The 20,831-nt window shown below is 39.2% G+C and overlaps 1 protein-coding gene across 2 annotated transcripts in view; it reads left to right on the top strand.

The window, feature by feature from the left end:
* The window catches only part of C12H1orf141 (chromosome 12 C1orf141 homolog), a 54,709-nt gene extending 45,586 nt beyond the window's left edge, over window positions 1-9,123 (top strand). The window contains exons 4-6 of one of the 2 annotated variants that reach the window (XM_030913311.1): window positions 4,324-4,393; window positions 5,555-5,741; window positions 7,689-8,264. In XM_030913311.1, coding sequence (XP_030769171.1) covers window positions 4,324-4,393; window positions 5,555-5,741; window positions 7,689-8,264 — 833 coding nt within the window. Of the gene's footprint in view, window positions 1-4,323; window positions 4,394-5,554; window positions 5,742-7,688 lie in introns of both variants that reach the window. The other variant, XM_010357081.2, reaches the window with a different exon arrangement.
* The last annotated feature ends 11,708 nt before the right edge of the window (window positions 9,124-20,831 follow it).

Raw genomic sequence — 20,831 nt, forward strand, 5'->3', positions numbered from 1 at the left:
AAGTTGAGCAGAAAGAAAAATAAGAACAAAGCATGGGACCTATGGAAAAATTCCATAGCGAAGAGAGGTCATAATTTAAAAAATAGCTGATGGTCACATTTTGGCAGAATTTGTACCCCATGAACCAGGAATAAACTTAAACAATAATTGTTCTATATGCTGAAGGAGTTAAAGAAAATCAGAATTCTATGAAGTAAGATTTGGAAATGTAAAACATAATCATCAAGGACGAAATGATGCTACCAGAATTAAAAAACATTTTTAGAGAAATAAGTAATGCTAATAGGTAACTTAAAATTATGTTAAAAGCCTCAAAGAGTAAAATAAACATTGAAGTAAACCGAATTGAAATCCGAAAAGCGGGTTTAGGAATATATACAGTGTGCAGTGTAAGGGGACAAAAATATGACCACATTAGACAAGATAGTATATTGAGGGAAGAAAACAGGTATCCAACGCTGAGATAAACAGTGAGTTTGAAGGAAAGAACAGAACAAATCAAATGAATTGACTAAAAGGGGGAGGGGGGAAACTATCGGAGAATAATGGAAATACTCTATATCTTGATTTTACTTACATGAGTGCATATATTTATCAATGTTTATCAAACTGTTCATTACATTAAAATACGTGTATTTTATTGTGTGTAAATTATACCTCAGTAAAGCAAAGTTAAAGAAAAAAACAAAAGGCTGACATGACAGAAGTCTAAAACACCAAAAATACGGTAGATTAAAATAACTGCAAAAAGCTTATACAAGTGCAGCAAATATTAACAATATTTCATTTAAAATACAAAATACGATTAGTTTTTAAAGACAATGCTGATTAAATACATAGCAGTTTATCAAATTCTGTGCTCATCATTGACTCCTGTATCCTACTATTTGTGGTTTATTTATTTATTTTTTTTGAGACAGAGTTTCACTCTTGTTGCCTAGGCTGGAGTGCAATGGTGCAACCCTGGCTCACTGCAAGCTCCCAAGTAGCTGGGATTATAGGTGTGCACCACCACGCCCGGCTATTTTTGTATTTTTGGTAGAGATGGGGTTTCACCATACTGGTCAGGCTGCTCTCAAACTCCTGTCCTCAGGTGATCCACCTGCCTCAGCCTCCCAGAGTGCTGGGATTACAGGTGTGGGCCACCACACTCAGCCCCATCTGTGTTCTATTACGTTTTTCCTGAAGAGCATGTGTTAGTCATTCTTTCAATGGTGACCTGTTGGCTGTTAACTCTTTGGATCCTTATATATCTGAAGTGCCTTTATTTTGCTGTCACTCTGGAATGACAGTTGAGTTTATGTAAATTTCTACACTGTAAATTATTTTTTCTCAGCACTTTACAGATAACTTTATTATCTTCTTGAATCATTCATAGATTAGAATTCTGTTCATAGTCCAATTGTCATTCTTCTATAGAAAAACTGTTTTTAACTTTCTGGTAGTTTTAGGACTTTTCTCTTTATTCTTTATGATTCGCATTTTTAGTACAAAGTGTCTGGATATAGATGTATTCTGTCTGTCATCTTCAATCCTTGAAATACACGTCTGTCAGCTAGAATTATTGGTTATTATCTCTTCAAATATAGATTCTTTACCATTTCTGCTGTTTTCTTCTTCCAAAGCTATTGGATAAATGTCCAAGACTTGCAGTGGGTTTTTCATGATTTTGAACTGTTCTTTCAGGTTTTTTATTTATCTTTCTATGCATTCTTGGTGAATTCCTCAACATTTTCTTTCAATTCATTAATTTTCCCTTTGCCCATGTAATCTAGATTTTTATTTCTTACTTCCAAGATTTCCAGTTTTTAAAATATTGACGTGTTTTTATTTTTACCTTAGTCTGTTTTTATCGAATAATAGCTTATTCTCTAATGTAATTTTATTTATACCTTTGAAATTTCTAAACATATTTTATCAAATCTAAGATGTCATCAATTGACGCTGTTAATTTAAGTATGACACTTGCTACTATACATCTTAAAATTGAGGTATGTATCTTAAGACGGCAAGGGTTTTCAGTTTATTTTTAGATTCTTCTATTTAATTGTATTGCTGACCCTCTTGTAGATTTTGTTTGCTGCTTTTCTTAGGTTTGTATTTTTCATATGTTTTATTATTATAATTTTTTTTTTGAAACTGAGTCTCACCTTGTCACCCAGCCTGGAGTGCAGTGGCATGATCTCTGCTCACTGCCACCTCCAACTCCTGGGTTCAAGCGACTCCTGCCTCAGCCTCCCAAGTAGCTGGGACTACAGGCGTTCGCGACCATGCCCAGCTGATTTTTGTACTTTTAGTAGAGGTGGGGTTTCACCATGTTGGCCAGGCTGGTCTCGAACTCCTGACCTCAAGTGATCCACCCACCTCAGCCTCTCAAAGTGCTGGGATTATAGGTGTGAGTCACTGCACCTGGCAATATTTTTCATATGTTTTAGAATTTCAGAAGGTTCTCTCTCTCTTATTCACCACTCACTATATGTCACTCTTTCCTTTCCAGAAGTTTTGCAGTTGCCATTACTCAGACCTCATGGCCCTCAGGCCAGACTAGATTTTAGAGTTGTGAATGGGATTCCTCTGCCAGGGTGATAATTGGGGATATGGCAGATTCAGTCATCCATCTCTGGTGTGGTTTGACTTAGTTCCAGGTTAGCCAATTGGCAATGGAAAGGACTGATTTTTACTCTCCTTTCACAAGTCAGGGATCCTTAACCCAGCACCTTGTTTCAGTCAGTGGGCCTGTTTTTCTCCTATCTATCCCATTCCTGCAAATGGGAAAAAGTTGGATCTCCCTCTAAGTAGAAACTGAAGCCAACCATTTCTCACCACTTACACTGCTACAGTCCTTATCGAGTCCACCAACATGTTTATCTAGATAATAGCAACAGCCTCCTAACTGGTTACTCCATTGCTACTCTTGCCACCCACATTCTCCCTTCTCCCCACAGACCATCCATCTCTGAGCGAGCAGAGTGATCTTTCTAAAGTATAAATGAAACTACATTATTGTTCTGTTGAAAACCCTCCTAAGGATCTCTGTTGTAACCAGAATAATATCTTAACTCTTCACCATGGCTTATGTGACCCTAGATGACTTTGCCCTGCTACGCGTTTCAACCCATCTTACTCTGTTCTCCTCCTAATTCACCGCACCCAAGCAACACTGGCCTCTTTGTTCTTTCAGCATTCCACACTGACTTCACGCTGAGACCTCCACACTTGCTGTTTCCTCTGCCTCTTTCTCTTTACTCAGATTTCAGCTCAAATATCCCTTCTTAAAAGAGGACGTCTATAGCCACTCTAGGTGAAGTACTATGTTTATATTCTTCCATAATACTTGAATGCTTCAAATACTTCCAAAGTATTCGAAATTATATTATATATTTATTTGTTGGTTGGTTTACTTGTTTTTGTTGTTGTCGGGTTTTTTTTTGTGTGTGTTTGTTTTTGTTTTTTGAGATGGGGGTCTTACTATACTGCCCCAGCTGGCCTCAAACTCCTGGCCTCAAGCAGTCCTCCCACTTCAGCCTCCTGAATAGCTGGGATTACAAGGGCACACCACCATACCCAGCTGGTTTACTTGTTTATTGACTATTTCCTCCCTCTAGAACAGAGCTTCCCAAATAGTACTGTGGTAAACTGTTGTGCTTGGAGGGGGTTATAGGTGTGCTGAAATACTGATTCCTTGGCCATCAAGGCTGCTCAGTTGACTCTATGGTAGCCTACCTAGACTCAAGCATTTATTCCAGTATACTGTACAAATAATATAAATTAGTATGCTTGCAATTAAATGGGAAAGACTGGAAAGTACTGCACTAGAATACAAACTACTTGAGGACGAGGAAAAAGCTGAAACTGTTGCTAATAGCATGTGTGTGTAGAAAAATGCTGGAGTGGCCACCAGACATGTTTGGAAGAGATCAACCTTGGATGCTTACTTCATGCCACATGGCAAGATCTGTTTGATATCTGCAAGCTGTCTTCCCTCCCTACCAAGTGATAACCGTCTGAAGCTTCCTACTGGTTAATAATGACTCCACATAACAGAGAGATTTGAAAATGTAGGGATGCCTTTCTTCCACAAAAAATCTCCAAGACCACTTTTATGTTTGATCTGTTTTAGCCAAATACTGGAGCTTTGATCTCAGTCTTTTCCAGTTCTATCTAGTTCATTCAAGAAATATTTACTGAGTAGCTACTACAGACCAGGCACTATACTAGGTGCTTTCCATATGTTATTTTAAATTGTAAAATATTTTCTGCAAGATATTTTCCTAAATGTCAGAATATCTGTGTGTCTTTTATGAAAATCTTTTAAAATTTCAGGTCAAATTGAAAAAAAACCTAGGAAACCATTGGATTCTGTTGGTCACTTAGAAGGTGATAGAAATAAAAGGTAATTTATTTCAAAATACTTAGTATTTTGTTCTGTTTAATGATGTTTCTAGTAGGATACATTTTATAATTGACCAGAATAAATTTATTCTGCCTTATTGTTATCATTTAGTTCCACAGTACAATCGAACGAATGGTCCAAGACTGCTTAGCCACTAGATATCACATCCAGACCTTGAGTATTGTCAAACGGAGAGAAAGGCATGGAAAAATGAATACAGGGAATACAATTTTTTTTTTTTTTTTTTTTTTTTTTTAGTAAATGCACACATTTACTTACACTACAATATGGATGTGAAAAAGTAGCTTTTCTTTGGATAAAGTTCTCATTTTTCTCATGAACCCTTCAAACTTTATGTAATGAAAAAATCATTAATCCAGTGTGTTTCAAACTTTGTTTGAATCAATAATGAACAACCACTTTAGGTTTAACTCAGTTTAAAAACTATATCCTGGCCGGGCGCAGTGGCTCATGCCTGTAATCCCACCACTTTGGGAGGCTGAGGTGGGCGGATCACGAGGTCAGGAGATCAAGACCATCCTGGCTAACATGGTGAAACCCCATCTCTACTAAAAATACAAAAAAATTAGCCGGGCCTGGTAGTGGGCTCCTGTAGTCCCAGCTACTCGGGAGGCTGAGGCAGGAGAATGGCGTGAACCCAGGAGGCAGAGCTTGCAGTGAGCCGAGATCGAGCCACTGCACTCCAGGCTGGACGACAGATCGAGACTCCGTTTCAAACAACAACAACAACAACTATATCCTGTCTCTGCCTGACCACACTACTCTATCCTCTTAACAAATCTGGGGCCACCCTGTGTTGGCATGAAGCTGCGCTCTGCGAAGCTTCTTTCAGAATCTCAACATAGGATGTCGCAAATACCTCTCTACCTTTGGTGTTCTCCTCAACCTACGTAATAATACAACTCGTCCCCACTCAAAATCCAAAGAGGTATATATATGACTCTCTTGCTTCCACTCCTACTCTTGCTGTTTTCTCCCACAAACCAGGCAGGAAGGGATGATCTTGTCAGTTTGAAAGTCTGTGGGAGAGAGGTTGGTGCAGAAGTTGGCAGTGACTTCCAGGGATAAAAGGAGGCAGACAAGAACTAACAAGCTGCAATCAGCCCTATGAACATTGCCCTGAACTGTGTTTATTTTCAGAAAAAAATCTCCACAGATGAATGATTTTAATATAAAAGAAAACAAATCGGTCAGAAATTATCGATTAAGTAAGTATCAGTCAGTAAGAAAGAAAAGCTTGCTCCCGTTGTGCTTTGAGGATGAACTGAAAAATCCACATGCCAAGATAATCAGCGTTAGTCCAACAAAGACAGTAACTTCTCACATGGTAATAAGCATATCATCTATCGTTAAGTAAATATGCATAGTCATATAGTCATACAACTTACGGAAATCACCCATATATTTTAGTGACCAGAATCTTTGATAAATCCTTCTTACCTCTTGGTTTCATATTCCAAAGTGATAACAGCACTTAAGTTCTTTTTTTTTTTTGAGACAGAGTCTCGCTCTGTCGCCCAGGCTGGAGTGCAGTGGCGGGATCTCAGCTCACTGCAAGCTCCACCTCCCGGGTTCCCGCTATTCTCCTGCCTCAGCCTCCCAAGTAGCTGGGACTACAGGCACCCGCCACCTCGCCCGGCTAGTTTTTTTGTATTTTTAGTAGAGACAGGGTTTCACCATGTTAGCCAGGATGGTCTCGATCTCCTGACCTCGTGATCCGCCCGTCTCGGCCTCCCAAAGTGCTGGGATTACAGGCTTGAGCCACCGCGCCTGGCCAGCACTTAAGTTCTTAATGCACTTTGCATAACCCCCAAACCACGCATTCCTTTACACTAGCTGAAAATTCAGTGTTTTTCTTTATGAAGAAGGCTTTATCAAATTTGCTTGATTATAATAGAACTATAAAATAAAAAGGATTTTTTTTAAATGACTGTAGCAATCTAGCAGAATGCAGTGGTGTGCACCTGTAATCCCTGCTACTCTGGAGTCTGAGGCAGGGGAATTGCTTGAACCCACGCATTTGAATCCAGCCTGTACAATATAACAAGATCCCAGTTCTAAAATGATGGGACCATGACCATGTGTCCATTTTTCCAACAATCTGTTTTGGCTTTTTCAACCAGAAAGTGCATTTATTAAAGGCTATTTAGTAACTCATGCTCTCTAGAGGGGCAGTCTGGCTCGAAGGCTGTCTAGCCAGGAATCACCTAATTATATAGCCCCAGACTGCTCCACTGAGGCCCATGCTATTGTCACAGATAACAGTTTATAACTCCGATGCTGAGCAGGGAATACTCTAAGATATTTGCTACTGCTGTTGTTCAAAGCTAGATATAACTCCTACCACCCTCACTAGAATAGTTTTCCCAATACTTTTTCACAGTGCTTGCTTTCTCTAAACTGAAGACTTCATAGGTGTATCTGAATGACAGAGCCTAGAGCAAATGCCTATGTCCTAACCGCAAAGAAGCTGACAAACATGGTTCTTGCCTCTACCTAAGGGTACATAGACTTATCAAGCAGAAAATGTCCTAAGGCGCTGGACAGACCAAAAACATTACAAACATCCATTACAATGGCTAAATAGGTAATATTGGCATCACCAGTGGATTGCAAAACTAGATCTTTGTCATCTTTTCAGTAATGATAGCAGACTTGGCTATTACTGTGATAAAAATGATCTATTCTTGAGTCAGTCTATTACTTTGGCTATTTTATTCCACAAATATATATTGAGCACTTTTTAGGTGTCAGGTGTTAGGTGCTAAGTATTAGGGTACAATAATAACAGTTGTAGAGATAATTTTTAATTTTTTGAATTATTTACTAGAATATCCAGATTTGTAATTTTGGCCTGTAATCAGTTATGTCTCTTCTGCACTTTGACTCAATCCATTTTTTGGTATGCTTTTTAATTTCTAGAACATGGAAACCTAAGAAATGCCAGAACAACTACCCTATTTCTCAAGGGCACTACCTCAGATATTTAACAAATATATTTATTTTTTCGTATTCCAATTTATTTCAAAAAACATTTAAGGTCAAAAGTTCAAGTTTCATGACTAACATCTCTATAGAATATTAAGATAAGAAGGATGTATGTTATATACAATACAGTATTTTCATGTATTTGAATAATGCTACTGTTCATATTAAATATTTGTATGTAGTCATTTTTAGAATATTTTACAGTTTTATTTACATGTTTTAAAATATATGGAGCTTTCTTGACTCAATGAACTTACGACTAATTACTCTTTTCTTTAATCCACAGGAACAAAAGGACACAAATCCCATAATTTTCCATGACTCAGAATATGTACGAATGTTACTTTTGACAAAAAATAGATTTTCTTCTCATCCATTGGAAAATGAAAACATTTACCCACATAAAAGAACAAATTTTGTTTTAGAAAGAAATTGTGAAATCCTCAAATCTATAATTGGAGATCAATCTATTTCTCTTTTCAAACCCAAGAAAACAATGCCTACAGCACAGAGAAAAGATATACAGATCCCGTTGTCTTTTAAAGTAGGCCACACAACTGTCGATGATAAACTAAAGAGGAAAACTAATAAGCAGACACCAGAAAACAGATCTTGGAATACACTCTATAATTTCTCACAGCATTTTTCTAGCCTAACAGAACAATTTGTGGGTTACCTTGATAAAGCTGTTATTCATGAAATGAGTGCCCAAACTGGAAAATTTGAAAGAATGCTTTCTATAGAAAAACCAATGAGCATACCCACATCCAGTGCCTCACCTGTCAAATGTTACTCAAAGCCTTTTAAATATGTATATAAACTAAATAATGTAACACCACTGGATAATTTATTAAACTTGTGAAGTGAAATTTTAAATGCCTCATAAAATATCATGTATGCAACAATATTGGAGTAACAAGAAGCAAATATCCAAGTTCCAAAATTATAAAAGAAATTCTTATCCAAATAGTAATGTTCGAATTGATCACATAAGAAAGCAAAGCATACACATTGGAATTACAAGTCAGCAGTCGTCTGTTCAAGAACCATCAACATTTGTAGTAAATAATAGGACAAAATTAGGAAATAAGTATCACCAAGAGGATCTAGTTCATGACTTTCTATTATCTGAATTAGATTGCTCAATCATCAGCCTTCCTATACTAAACTCTGATTCAGGACCAAGAACAGCATAGTCTGACTCTGGAAATGCGCTGTTGGAAGCCAAATAACATCAATACTCTTTTTCTATAATTGAATATCAAATAAGACAAATTATCATTAATTTAATGAACGTGGAGTTAATTGTGTATCAGCATTTCAGCAAATCATCATCAATAGTATTACGTTAACAATTTATGCAATTAAAAAGGCTTTGTAAAACTTTGAATAGTTTTTTATTGCTGTTAGTAGATGTTGGAACTTCATTACTATATAATGTTTTTGCAAACTTTAACTTTTTTCTGAATTGTTAAATAAAAGAATATCTTTAATCTAAAAATTTTTGGTAGCAAATCCTATAAGGTATTAAACATTTTAAATTATATTATTACATTGTTATTTTACTTTCTCATTAACTCAAACAGTATAAAGGCAAAATTCAACTTAGAAACAAGTTGCATTTTGAAAGTTTATTTGTAATCCATTTGTTTGGAATTCAGAAATGCATTTCACATAAAAATAATCTTGTAAGTAATAAATTCCAAAATTAAATAACAGAAACTTACTTAAAATTTAATCCCATAGAGCTTATGTGAAAATGGTAAAAAGCAATAATTTTGTAATTCCAATAACTAAAAGAGAAAACTGAGTAAGGAAAGAATTTTTCAATCTTGACTGTTACTACTTGAAGAAAAACAGATTGAATTAAATGCATTTAAGTTAAGAAAAGGCTTTTGGGGTCTTTTGGAACATTTAAGGGTGAGGAGGTAAACTGGTTTAGGTTCCTCTGCTTCTACTTCAGACTGGAGATTTTCTTTATTATGCATCATCATCAATACTACTCAGGAGCATCTTCACAACTACAGGGAGGTTTGGAGGACTCTCAAAAAGAATGACAAGGAGAGAAAAATGGAGATGGAGGAAGAGAGATGTACCTGGAGATTGTGTGAATGAGAGAAGAAAGAGAGAAAACCTTCAAGATAAGGTGTTGGACTCAGGTCTGTAGGAGGTAGGGGAGGGGCATACTTGCTTCCAGTTGCTGGCTGGGAAAAGGAGACGCTGCTGCAGCTCCAAGTAATGAAGCTATCTTTCTCTTTTCCCCTTCACTGTTCTCTGGTTGCTTTTATATGTTTTCCCCGTTTTCCCTCATCCAGACTTACTGCAAAGCAAAACAGCTTCCCTAATTACACTGCCAACTCAGAACATAAAACAAACTCTTTTTAAGCACTGACGATCAGAATAACAAGAATTAGAAAATATACCTAATATTAGTACAAGTCATGACGGTAGTTTCTCTTGATACTTAGTATAAGAGAAGCAAGTTTAGGCCTTGGAATAGGGCAGATAGGAGCAAATTGGGGCAAATAATGTAAATTATCTGAGCTTCAGTTTATTGTATCTCCACCTTAAAATGGAGACAACAATAATTTATTACACTGCTATTCTCAGGATTACATAAAATAGCATCTAGTACTTTGAGCCTTGTACCATTCAATAGAAATTTCCTTTCTACTCCCTCCTTTTCTCTGTAAGCCTGTTCTTAATGTAAGTGTGATCTCTTCTCCTCTCTTCTTTTCTTTTCTTTTTTTTTCTTTTTTTTTTTCTTTTTTATTATATTTTAAGTTCTAGGGTGCATGTGCACAACGTGCAGGTTTGTTACATATGTATACATGTGCCATGTTGGTGTGCTGCACCCATTAACTCGTCATTTACATTAGGTATATCTCCTAATGCTATCCCTCCCTCCTCCTCCCCACAATAGGCTCCAGTGTGTGATGTTCCCCTTCCTGTGTCCAAGTGATCTCATTGTTCAGTTCCAACCTATGAGTGAGAACATGCGGTGTTTGATTTTCTGTTCTTGCTTTTCTTTTCTTTCTTGAGACGGAGTCTCGCCTGTCACCCAGGCTGGAGTGTAGCAGTAGTGCAATCTCGGCTCACTGCAACCTCTGCATTCCCGGGTTCGAGCCATTCTCCTGCCTCAGCCTCCCAAGTTAGCTGGGATTACAGGTGTGTGGCACCACGCCTGGCTAATTTTTGCATTTTTAGTCGAGACGTGGATTTTACCATGTTGGCCTCAAGTGATCCGCCCACCTCGGTCTCCCAAAGAGCTGGGATTACAGGAGTGAGCCACCATGCCCAGCCAGTGTAATTTCTTTTCTTTTTTTTTTTTTTTTTTTGAGGCGGAGTCTTGCTCTGTCGCCCAGGCTGGAGTGCAGTGGCCAGATCTCAGCTCACTGCAAGCTCCGCCTCCCGGGTTTACGCCATTCTCCTGCCTCAGCCTCCCAAGTAGCTGGGACTACAGGCGCCTGCTACCTCGCCCGGCTAGTTTTTTTTTTTTTTTTGTATTTTTAGTAGAGACGGGTTTCACTGTGTTCGCCAGGATGGTCTCGATCTCCTGACCTTGTGATCCGCCCGTCTCGGCCTCCCAAAGTGCTGGGATTACAGGCTTGAGCCACCGCGCCGGGCTGCCAGTGTAATTTCTAAAAAGATACTCCCAAAAGTTTCTCACTCTAAACTTTTCTAAATTAAATGCTAAAAACTACAGTATTCAGATTTTAACCCAAGGTGGGCTGAAATTACTACTGAGAATTTCTGTATTAGTTATTTTTGGGAGTTTCTGCTGGAACTTGTGAGCTTTATCCTTTAAGAAGGCACTAAATTAACTTTAAAATTACATTCAGCTAAGGATTCTCCATTAAAGCAGCTCAAGAACAAGAAGCAGTGGATTCTGAGAAGATGACAACCTAAGCTCTACTCCAGCTTTAATTTATCATCTTCTAAACTAAATAGCTACTAGGGTCTTCAAGCAGCAGAGTGCAAGGCCAGACTTGGTTTCTATTCTGATACTAAGATCTGAGTATGGCCTTGGAGGCCAGTCTCTGTTCCAGGGAGAGGATTGAGTTTGTGCTGTTTCCTGGACTAACTGGCCAGTTGGGATCTGTGGATTACTCTAGGTAAAGGTTGCCTTTGTCCCTCTGTAAATGCTCCTGGTCTTATTGGCCCCTAGGAGGCCAAAAAGGAGCCACTATGTCTATAAGACAGCTTGGAAACCAGAGATCCATGAATTTTCTTTCAAATGTCTCATCAGGGGACTGTGGTCTGCTTACTTCTGTTAAATAAGCAGGAGGCCATTTGCCTGAGGTTGTCTCTGTACTTCGAGTTTTTATATAACAAACTGCAACCTAACTTCATACATAAGCAAACTGAAGCTTAGGAGTATAATAAATAGTTGAATTTCATCTGATCACAAGCAGCCAGATTTCAGTCAGGTTTCTGCCAGTCACAGGCAGCCAGCTCATCACACCAAGCCCAAATAAGGCAGACACTTAGCTGTAGCCAGTCAGGTGATTTCTCTATTTTGCTTCTGTGTCAGCCTATAAAAGCTTCCTACTAACAATGCTAAGCAGAATCCTTCGTACCTCTTCTGGTTCTGAGTGCTGCCCAATTCATGAGTTGTTCTTTGTTCAGATAAACTGTGAAATTTAATTTGCCTAAAGTTTTCCTTTAACATTTTTATAGTACCAGCCCACAGTGGGCAAGGCATTTACTTTCCACCCCTTACAGAACTATGGTCACTAAGGTACTACAATAAACAGAGCTGAGCTTCCCTGAGCCAACTAGAAACAATAATAACCCATGTAAAGGGCCTAGCAGCCAAATGTTTCTATCTTGACAAATAATGGTCTTGGAGTTAATTAATATGATGATTTAAATGTATTTATCTGAAATAAGAACCTCTGGCTACAAAAATAACACTCTTCACCAACACTCCTAGGAGAAGCCAAAAAGGCACAGTACTGAAGCAATCTCAAAAGGTGGGAGCGAGACTTCCCTCATAGCTGCTCATCTCCTTTCCCAGGGATGATAGATAGACCCTGATTGACCATAAACTGAATGATTAAGATCAAAAGGTAGGGGAAAATTACAATGAACATTTATTTCCCCACTCTTCTTGTTTCCCATTGGAAGAAAGTTTTATCTGTAGGAACACTCATAACCTCCACCCCATCCATTACTTACTTTTCCCCACTGATGAGCGTGAAACCTGATTTGGAGTGACAGCAACTAGCCCATTTCTGAACTGGGTAAGACTAATCTATTAAAAGATTGTAAGTGCTAGAGAATTGATTACTTTCTTCCCTTTTTGTCCCAGTTTAGAGACAGCAGCATTCTGGTTGATGTGTGCATTTGGTAGACTCAAAATGATCTACTGAATCTCCAACTGGATAAGCAATGCCATACTTGGAGATGGGGAGGCAGAACAGTGTCCTAAACAAGTCCATTCATCTTTGAACCTAAGCCATGCTGTGCAAACATATAACTATGTTATAGTTACCATCAACCTACCTGCTGCATCTATCAATTGCTTTCAAATTTGGGTGGTGAAAATGGGCATTATTTTTTAGTCCTGTCAAGCCCCAACACATATCTTCCAATGTGCTTTCCCAAAAGGCCTCTTGTCAAAGATACTGATTTCATTACATAATATTTAAGATTTAAAAGATCACTCGGTTGATACTGTCAGAGATGGGAAAGTCTTGTAGGGCAGATCTATGTCTTACTAGTGATTTTTGGATCCCCAGTGTCTGACACAGGTACTAGCCCGCAGTGAGTGTGGATGCGGTGGCACAGAGAGTGACTAGAGCAATTCAAACTATTTACGAGTCATCAATCTTCCCTTCCTTGCTGAGCCACACTTTCCCAGAACTGAGATTCTGGTAACCTGGGCCAGCCTCACCCATTTCCCTACCTACACCAGCTCTTAAAGTACCAGCCAGCGTGATGGCTCATACCTGTAATCCCAGCACTTGGGGAGGCAGAGGCAGGTAGATCACTTGAGGTCAGGAGTTCAAGACCAGCCTAGCCAACATGGCGAAACCCCATCTCTACTAAAAATACGAAAATCAGCTGGGCATGGTGGCACATGCCTGTTGTCCCAGCTGCTCGGGAGGCTGAGGCAGGAGAATCGCTTGAACCCAGGAGGTGGAGGTTGCAGTGAGCTGAGATTGTGCCACCATGCTCCAGCCTGGGTGACAGAGCAAGACTCTGTCTCAAAAAAAATAAAAAAAATTTAAAAAATTAAAAAAAAAAAAAAACAGCCAGGGCTGAGCATAGACCTGCACTTGTTCTAGCATGGGGACTGAAATGTAACATGGGTTCTCTACCACAAAGAAAGTCTTTTATGAGAATATTGCACAGATAAATCTGAGATGACATTTCACCATCTTGTTCATACTATAGGCAGCGCATCTGGAAACTTTTTTTGGTTACATAGAGTACTAAGTTCTTAGCATATCCAAGTTAAATGTATACCTGAACACAAGACTGGTATACTCTTACTCAGAGCCCACAGTTAGGTAGTCACAGTTTTTTAAAGCAGATCTAAATATTCACCAATTTTGACACATTTTGTTACCCGCAAATCTTTGTTCTTAGAACTCCCAAGATGGTGGCAGGCTGCTCCCAAGATGGTGGCAGTCACTCCCAAGATGGCAGCAAGCCTTTTGTTCTCCGATCTGGGGTTCTTGGCCTCACAGATTCCAAAGAATGGAATCTTGGGCCATGCGGTGAGTGTTATAGCTCTATTAGAAGTGGAGGGTCACGGAAGAGAACCGTGGAACCCAGTGACTAGTGTTCAGCTCTATTAGGACCAACCCAGGCACTTAGCTGCACATGAACAATGGGGAGCCTCTAGCCCAAACGGGAGCAGCAATGGGCGCCTCACTGGATCAGAAACACAGCGGACACCCTGCCAGATCCGGAGGGGTGGAAGTCAACGGTGGGTCTGCGATGGCGGCGAACAACAATGGTGGAAAGTGAGCAAAAGCTCAGCTCGAACCAGAACAAACACAGACCAGAAGAGTGTGCAGCTGCAAGATTTAATATAGTGAAAACAGAGCTCCCGTACAACGGGAGGGGACCCAAAGGGGGTTGCCCACTCCCAGCTTGAATGCCTGGGTTTATATCCCAATTATTGCCTCTCCCCCTGTGCTCTCAGGTGATATATGATTTGACTATTTCTTTACCTCCTGCTTTAGCCTAATTTGTATTTTAGTGAGCCCTCTTTACTACCTGATGGGTCGGGTGTGAGCTGAGTTACAAGCCCCATTTTAAAGGTGGGTGCGGTCACCTTCCCCAGCTAGGCTTAGGAATTCTTAGTAGGCCAGGAAATCCAGCTAGTCCTGTCTCTCAATTTGATCCAGCAAACTCTCTCCTTCAATTTCAGCCCTCTCTTTTACTAACCTAGATGTCCCTTCCAGACCATCAACAAACCTCCCTTGGCTACATGTATGGTAACATTGCAATATGTTTCTCCTTTCTGACATTTCTCTTTCCCAATCCCCATCACTCCTGCATACAACACACACCACACACACACACACACACACACACACACACACACACACACACACGATAGCTTTTTGTAGACCTATGCAGCCTCCATGTTTAGAAATCATAGTTGCACAGTTTTGCCTTCTCCCAGAGCAGAGAACTCCTTCATGGCACTAGTGTCTTCTGGCCATCTAACCTTGGCTTGAACACCCCTGGAATGGAGTGGAGTCACTTTTCTAAAAGCAGCCCATTCTATTTGCAGGTCTTGCAACAGAAATCGGATGGTACAAAAGTGGACACTTTGAGTGGAATTAGGGCCATTATGTGGGGAAACCACAGAGATAATGCGGTGCCCCAGAGCTAGCACCCACCCCAGGCCTACCGAACTGAAGAAAAGAAGAGATTACAGGAATCCCAAAATAGACAGCAGCATGTTGCCCGTCCTAGGCAAAATCCCACCAAGGAATCTGGAATAATAAGTACTAGAACCTCACTCTCCCCTTGCCCGCTTGAACCTGTACTACCTCCCATTGGCTAAAATCGACCAAAAGTTGGGGGTTAAGACAAGGCTGGGACTACTGTGAGGCTAGGGAGGTGAGAGGCACCTGGGGCACAATTAAGGAGCACTTGATCCAGGAGCAATACATGACCAAGTTAGATTTCTTCTTATACTTTCCAAAAAGTTAAAAAGCATGACTCTCATAGAAATATAACATGAATGTGTCAAAGATTTTATTCCACCCATTAGTGAATAAAGAGCAAGATGTTAAAACAGTTTGAAGGAAAATATAAAGACAGATTTATGTAGTCGACGCAGTCAATACTAAAGTGAATATGCTAATACATGCAAGACTGGTTAATACCCTATAAGGTGATAAACTGAAAACTTTAAAATTATCTTTTCTACTAGGGGAAAATCAATTATATCTCTATAGATAAGTTCCATTTGCATTGCTATGGGCAAGAATCATTTGCACTGCTATTGGTTTTCCACCAGTTAACCTCTTCCAAATAGAGAGTCAAAGGTGCACAACCTTACAGACTTAATTCATCAAGTATCCATCAAACAATTGCCCAGCATTCCACTGAAAGGAACTTAAGTAATCACCTCTCTTATTTCTAAGTACTGGATAATTTTTAAAAACATTTCTCTTCTGCCTGGAAGCTATTCAGATATTTTAACATACCAGAGACATGTCATTTTTCTCCAGAAATCAGGTGTCCAGGATTGGATGCTGATGTGGTATGAGCAGGAAGGTGTTTTATTTCAGCACTCAAAGGGAGAATTAAAACCAGTCATTATTAAAGCTGAGGGGATAATAGTAAGTGTAAATCCTATTTACTCTCTATTGCACTCTGAAGTGTCTGCCAAGAAAAGAGGTGGGACTACACGTTTATAGCTATAACAGTAGGGTAACAAGAAAGAAGTGAGACAAGTAATGCACAACAGATTACAAAGCAGCATCTAGTTTGTCAACGTGCCCACAGAGAGACAATAGTTCATTTGATCCAAATACCACACTTTTGTATGAACAATAAATGCAGAATCAAAATATGAGCTTTCTATTTCAGTTAAGAGCTATGCAGGTTTAAGGGCTTTAATCGGAGATTAATGACTCAAAGGCAGTTCCATTTTATTTTTTTGCTTTTTTTTTCATTGTATTTTTTGTCTAGTAAGGATAGTAAAATCGATCCTTACTATCTTGCTGTTTTTATTGTTTCGTTCACTGTTTGCTTAGGACCTCAGAGGTAAAAAGAGTCTTGAAAATCTTCTAGACTAGAATTGTCTGACAGAATGATGATTAGAAATGTTCTATTATCAGGGCTGTTAATAGCTACTAGTCACAAGTGACTACTAAACACTTAAAATTTTTCTAGGGCAGGATTTCTCAAACTCAGCATTTTTGAAAGTTGGGACTGGATAATTATTTATTAAAATTCCTCTACTGGCTGGGCCTGGTAGTTCACGCCTGTAATTCCACACTTTGAGAGGTCAAGAGTTCAAAAGCACCCTGGGCAACATAGCAAGAGCCCTCTCCTGAAAAACAAAACAAAACAAACAAAACAAACACCAAAAAACCAGCTGGTCACGGTAGTGCATGCCTGTCACCTGTCATCCCAGGAGGCTGAGGTGGGAGTATCACTTTGAGCCCAGGAGGTCAAGGCTGCAGTGAGCCAAGATGCCACTGCACTCCAGCCTAGGTGACAAAGCAAGACTGTCAAATCAATAAATCAATAAATCAATAAATAAATAAATAAATCTACCATGCTGAGTAACTGGTCCATGGGCAGTCATCCTATTCAACTTCTTCCTCATTCTTCCAATCTTCAACAATCTTCATATTCAACTCCTATTGTCTTCCCCTCACACATTCTACAGTGACTGTTCCAAACTTTCCCACTCTGCTCAAATTCTTGACCTCACCCTGCCCACCAGTTCCAAGAATAGGAGAAAAGCAAAACAGTTGCAGCTGTTACATGAGATTACTTCCTTGTGTAATTCTGACATTCACTTAAAATTTTCTGTTCCCACAGGGTGATAGAGAATTGTGTTCATCTCTGAATTTCTCCATGCTGTGAGAAATTCGTACTGGGGTTACCTGTCTCCTTGGATCTGAGGGGAGACCCCAGTATAGGAAAAAGAAAGAAAACACTGAATGAAGATACAAGAGGCCAGGGTTCTGCAACGGATCCTGTTAATAACTCATGGTTTCTGGGCAAGACCCTCAATCTTTCAGGCTTCAGATTCCCTACTGCATAACAGAGACATTTTTAAAATAATTTTTTTTCTAAGATTTTAGATGATCTTTTCAGGTATAGACCTTTAAAGTTCTACCTTCTTCTTTGCTGTTCAACTTTTAAACAAAAAATGTTTGTGTTTACTATGTTACATCACTGGGCTAGCTGCTAAAAATGCAACAGTGACTAGAAGAGATTTGTTTTCTGCCCTCATGTAGTGTTGTGGGAAAGCTGACTACCTGTCCAATGCTCCACCCTAGGAAAGCCCAACCTTAGAGAGCCATCAGTCTAAGCAAACGGTTGTATTGCTGTATTCCTAGGCTAACACACAGGGCACCAAACAGTGAGACTAGGTCTCCCCTTAGTTCATAGTTTCTTCCATACAGCTATTTTGACTGCTTAGTAGAACCAGAGAATATATGCACATGACTCAACAATGAACACAGTAAAGGTGTCAGCCTATCACAACAAACTTATGGCTGAAGCAGGATTTGACCCCAGACTTACTCTTTTAGTTACTGGGGATCTGGGGAATTCCAGATTAGGGGCTAGGGTGACCATGACAGTAGGTCAAGTCTTGAAGGACCTGGGGAAATTACTCTTTCTTAGCAATTATGGAAATATTTAAATATTCCAACTACAGGGTGGCCATACTGGTATCTTGCTGCTGAATATCAACCTTAAGTAGAATTGATGAGCCAATATAGACACACAGCTATGTGATTTATCAATAACACTTGCCTTTCCAGAGTCACCAGGAGAAGACTTCAGGAACCCCAACATTTCTTAGAGGTGCCTTCTTGGATTTATGTGTGTATATAAACCTTGAATCATAACTTTAGCTTCTTCTTTTGACTCTACCCAAATTTCTTCTGAGTCCAAAGAAGGCTCATCCATTACCTCCTTGTATTGACTTGTTTTCTTAAAATGTGGAACAGCTTAGGGTCCTAGACTACCTCATGTGTCCCAGTGTAATGTTCTTCCTTGGAAATAAGTGTAACACTAGTTATTTTCTGCCAAGTGTGGGAAAACCATGTTATGCTTCCATAACACAAATTATGCAAACTACTATTCCACATCTTCCCTTTCTCTTTCCCTTCCTCCCTTACCTCCCTTCCTTCCTCCTTTATTTCCTTCCTTCCTCCTCCCACTCCTTTGTTATTTATTCATTTAAAATATGTTTATTGTATACCTACTTCATGTAAAGCATTATTCTAAGTACTGCGATGTAACCAAAAACAAAGTCTTCTACTCTTAGGGACATGGATGAAAAACTAAAGAAGTTTAAGCTTCAGGGTTCCTTACCTGCACCAGATTTTTCTTAGGCCCCATGAGGGGCCCTAGAAACATGTTCAACTGGTTTATATTTATTTTTTTAAATTATGAAATCTGCAGAAGATATTTTAGCTGCAATAGGTTAACAATGCTATCTCCACTCCAATTTTTTTTACCATTACACCTCTTTTTATATTAGATAATATTTGAGTGGCAGAAGATATTTTTGGACTCCATCTAAGGAGAAGTCGAGTTAGAAACAGATCTAATGTAGGCTTAATAGGATGTATATAGGTGGTATGAAGTCACTTCTGTATGAAGTTATTTAGTTGTTCCAATGTAGAGAGGTCTTCCAAGGATACTACCACTGTCTATTATGCTAATTTACCAGTATGTTGTGTACTGTGTGACACAACGGTACAGACCCAAAAAATATACCATGAAATTAAATTGTCCTACAGAAACAAGTTCTAAAAGTTTGTGACCAGAGTAGGAGAAGCAAGATTGAAACAAGATTTGAGTCAGAAGCTAGTTGTGAAACACTCTTCCAGTCATTAGACAAACACAATTATTAGAGAAAATTTGAGTTACATTAATTCTTACTCAAAAAAATTCTCTCTTGTTGGCAATATACTCAATAAAGTATACAGTTATAAATGCACTATACATTTCTTAATAGGAATTGTACAAAATAGAATTCATTAGAATTCTTGTGTTTGTAGGGCACAGATTTGTAGCAATACTTCAGTAGGTTTGTCTGGGTGTTAGGATGCATGTTTTGTAAATTCCATTTATCAATAATAAAAACAAACTAGCCAGCTGGGTGCAGTGGCTCATGCCTGTAATCCTGGCACTTTGGGAGGCCTATGCGAGTGGATCACCTGAGGTCAGGAGCCCAACCTGGGCAACATGGTGAAACCCTGTCTCCACTAAAAATACAAAATACAATAAAATAAAATAAAATTAGCCCAGCACGGTGGTTCACACCTGTAGTCTCAGTTACTCGAGAGGCTGAGGCACGAGAATCGCTTGAACCCAGGAGGTAGAGGCTGCAGTGAGCTGAGATCATGCCACTGCACTCCAGCCTGGGCAACAGAGTGAGACTCAGTCTCAAAAAACAAAACAAAACAAAAAACTGTCCAAGTGCTAGAAGAAAGACTGAATTATTTTTCTTTTATTAGAAATATATTGCAAAATTATTTTCACATACAGAGACAGTCAAATGAATATGTAGCAAACAGAAAAAAATAGAGAAGCATGACAGGTGCTTAATTAATAAAAATATTGTATTAATTTTTGCTACCTAGACTTTTAAAAAGTATTTGTTCTGATTTCTTATTTTAATTAGACATATATTTTGTACCTCATTTAACATTCTTTACTTTTCTTATATAGGGCTCACAAAATCTTCATGTTTGTGAATCATAAAACTTGGATCCACCCCTTCTCATAGAGCTGATATTTTGTTGGGAGAAGACAAACAATAAACAAATATAACATAGTTGGGAAGTGGCAAAGCTAAAAAGAAAGATAAGCCGGGCGCGGTGGCTCAAGCCTGTAATCCCAGCACTTTGGGAGGCCGAGATGGGCGGATCACGAGGTCAGGAGATCGAGACCCTCCTGGCTAACACGGTGAAACCCCGTCTCTACTAAAAATACAAAAAAAAAAAAAAAACTAGCCGGGCGAGGTGGCGGGCGCCTGTAGTCCCAGCTACTCCGGAGGCTGAGGCGGGAGAATGGCGTAAACCCGGGAGGCGGAGCTTGTAGTGAGCTGAGATCTGGCCACTGCACTCCAGCCCGGGCGACAGAGCAAGACTCCGTCTCAAAAAAAAAAAAAAAAAAAAAAAAAAAAAGAAAGATAAGTTTAAGGGACAGGAAGCCCAGGAAGTATGGCATTTTAGATAGATTGGCCAACGAAGAG

The sequence above is a fragment of the Rhinopithecus roxellana genome, chromosome 12 (genome assembly GCF_007565055.1).
Source record: "Rhinopithecus roxellana isolate Shanxi Qingling chromosome 12, ASM756505v1, whole genome shotgun sequence".
In the NCBI taxonomy this organism is placed as follows: domain Eukaryota; kingdom Metazoa; phylum Chordata; class Mammalia; order Primates; family Cercopithecidae; genus Rhinopithecus; species Rhinopithecus roxellana.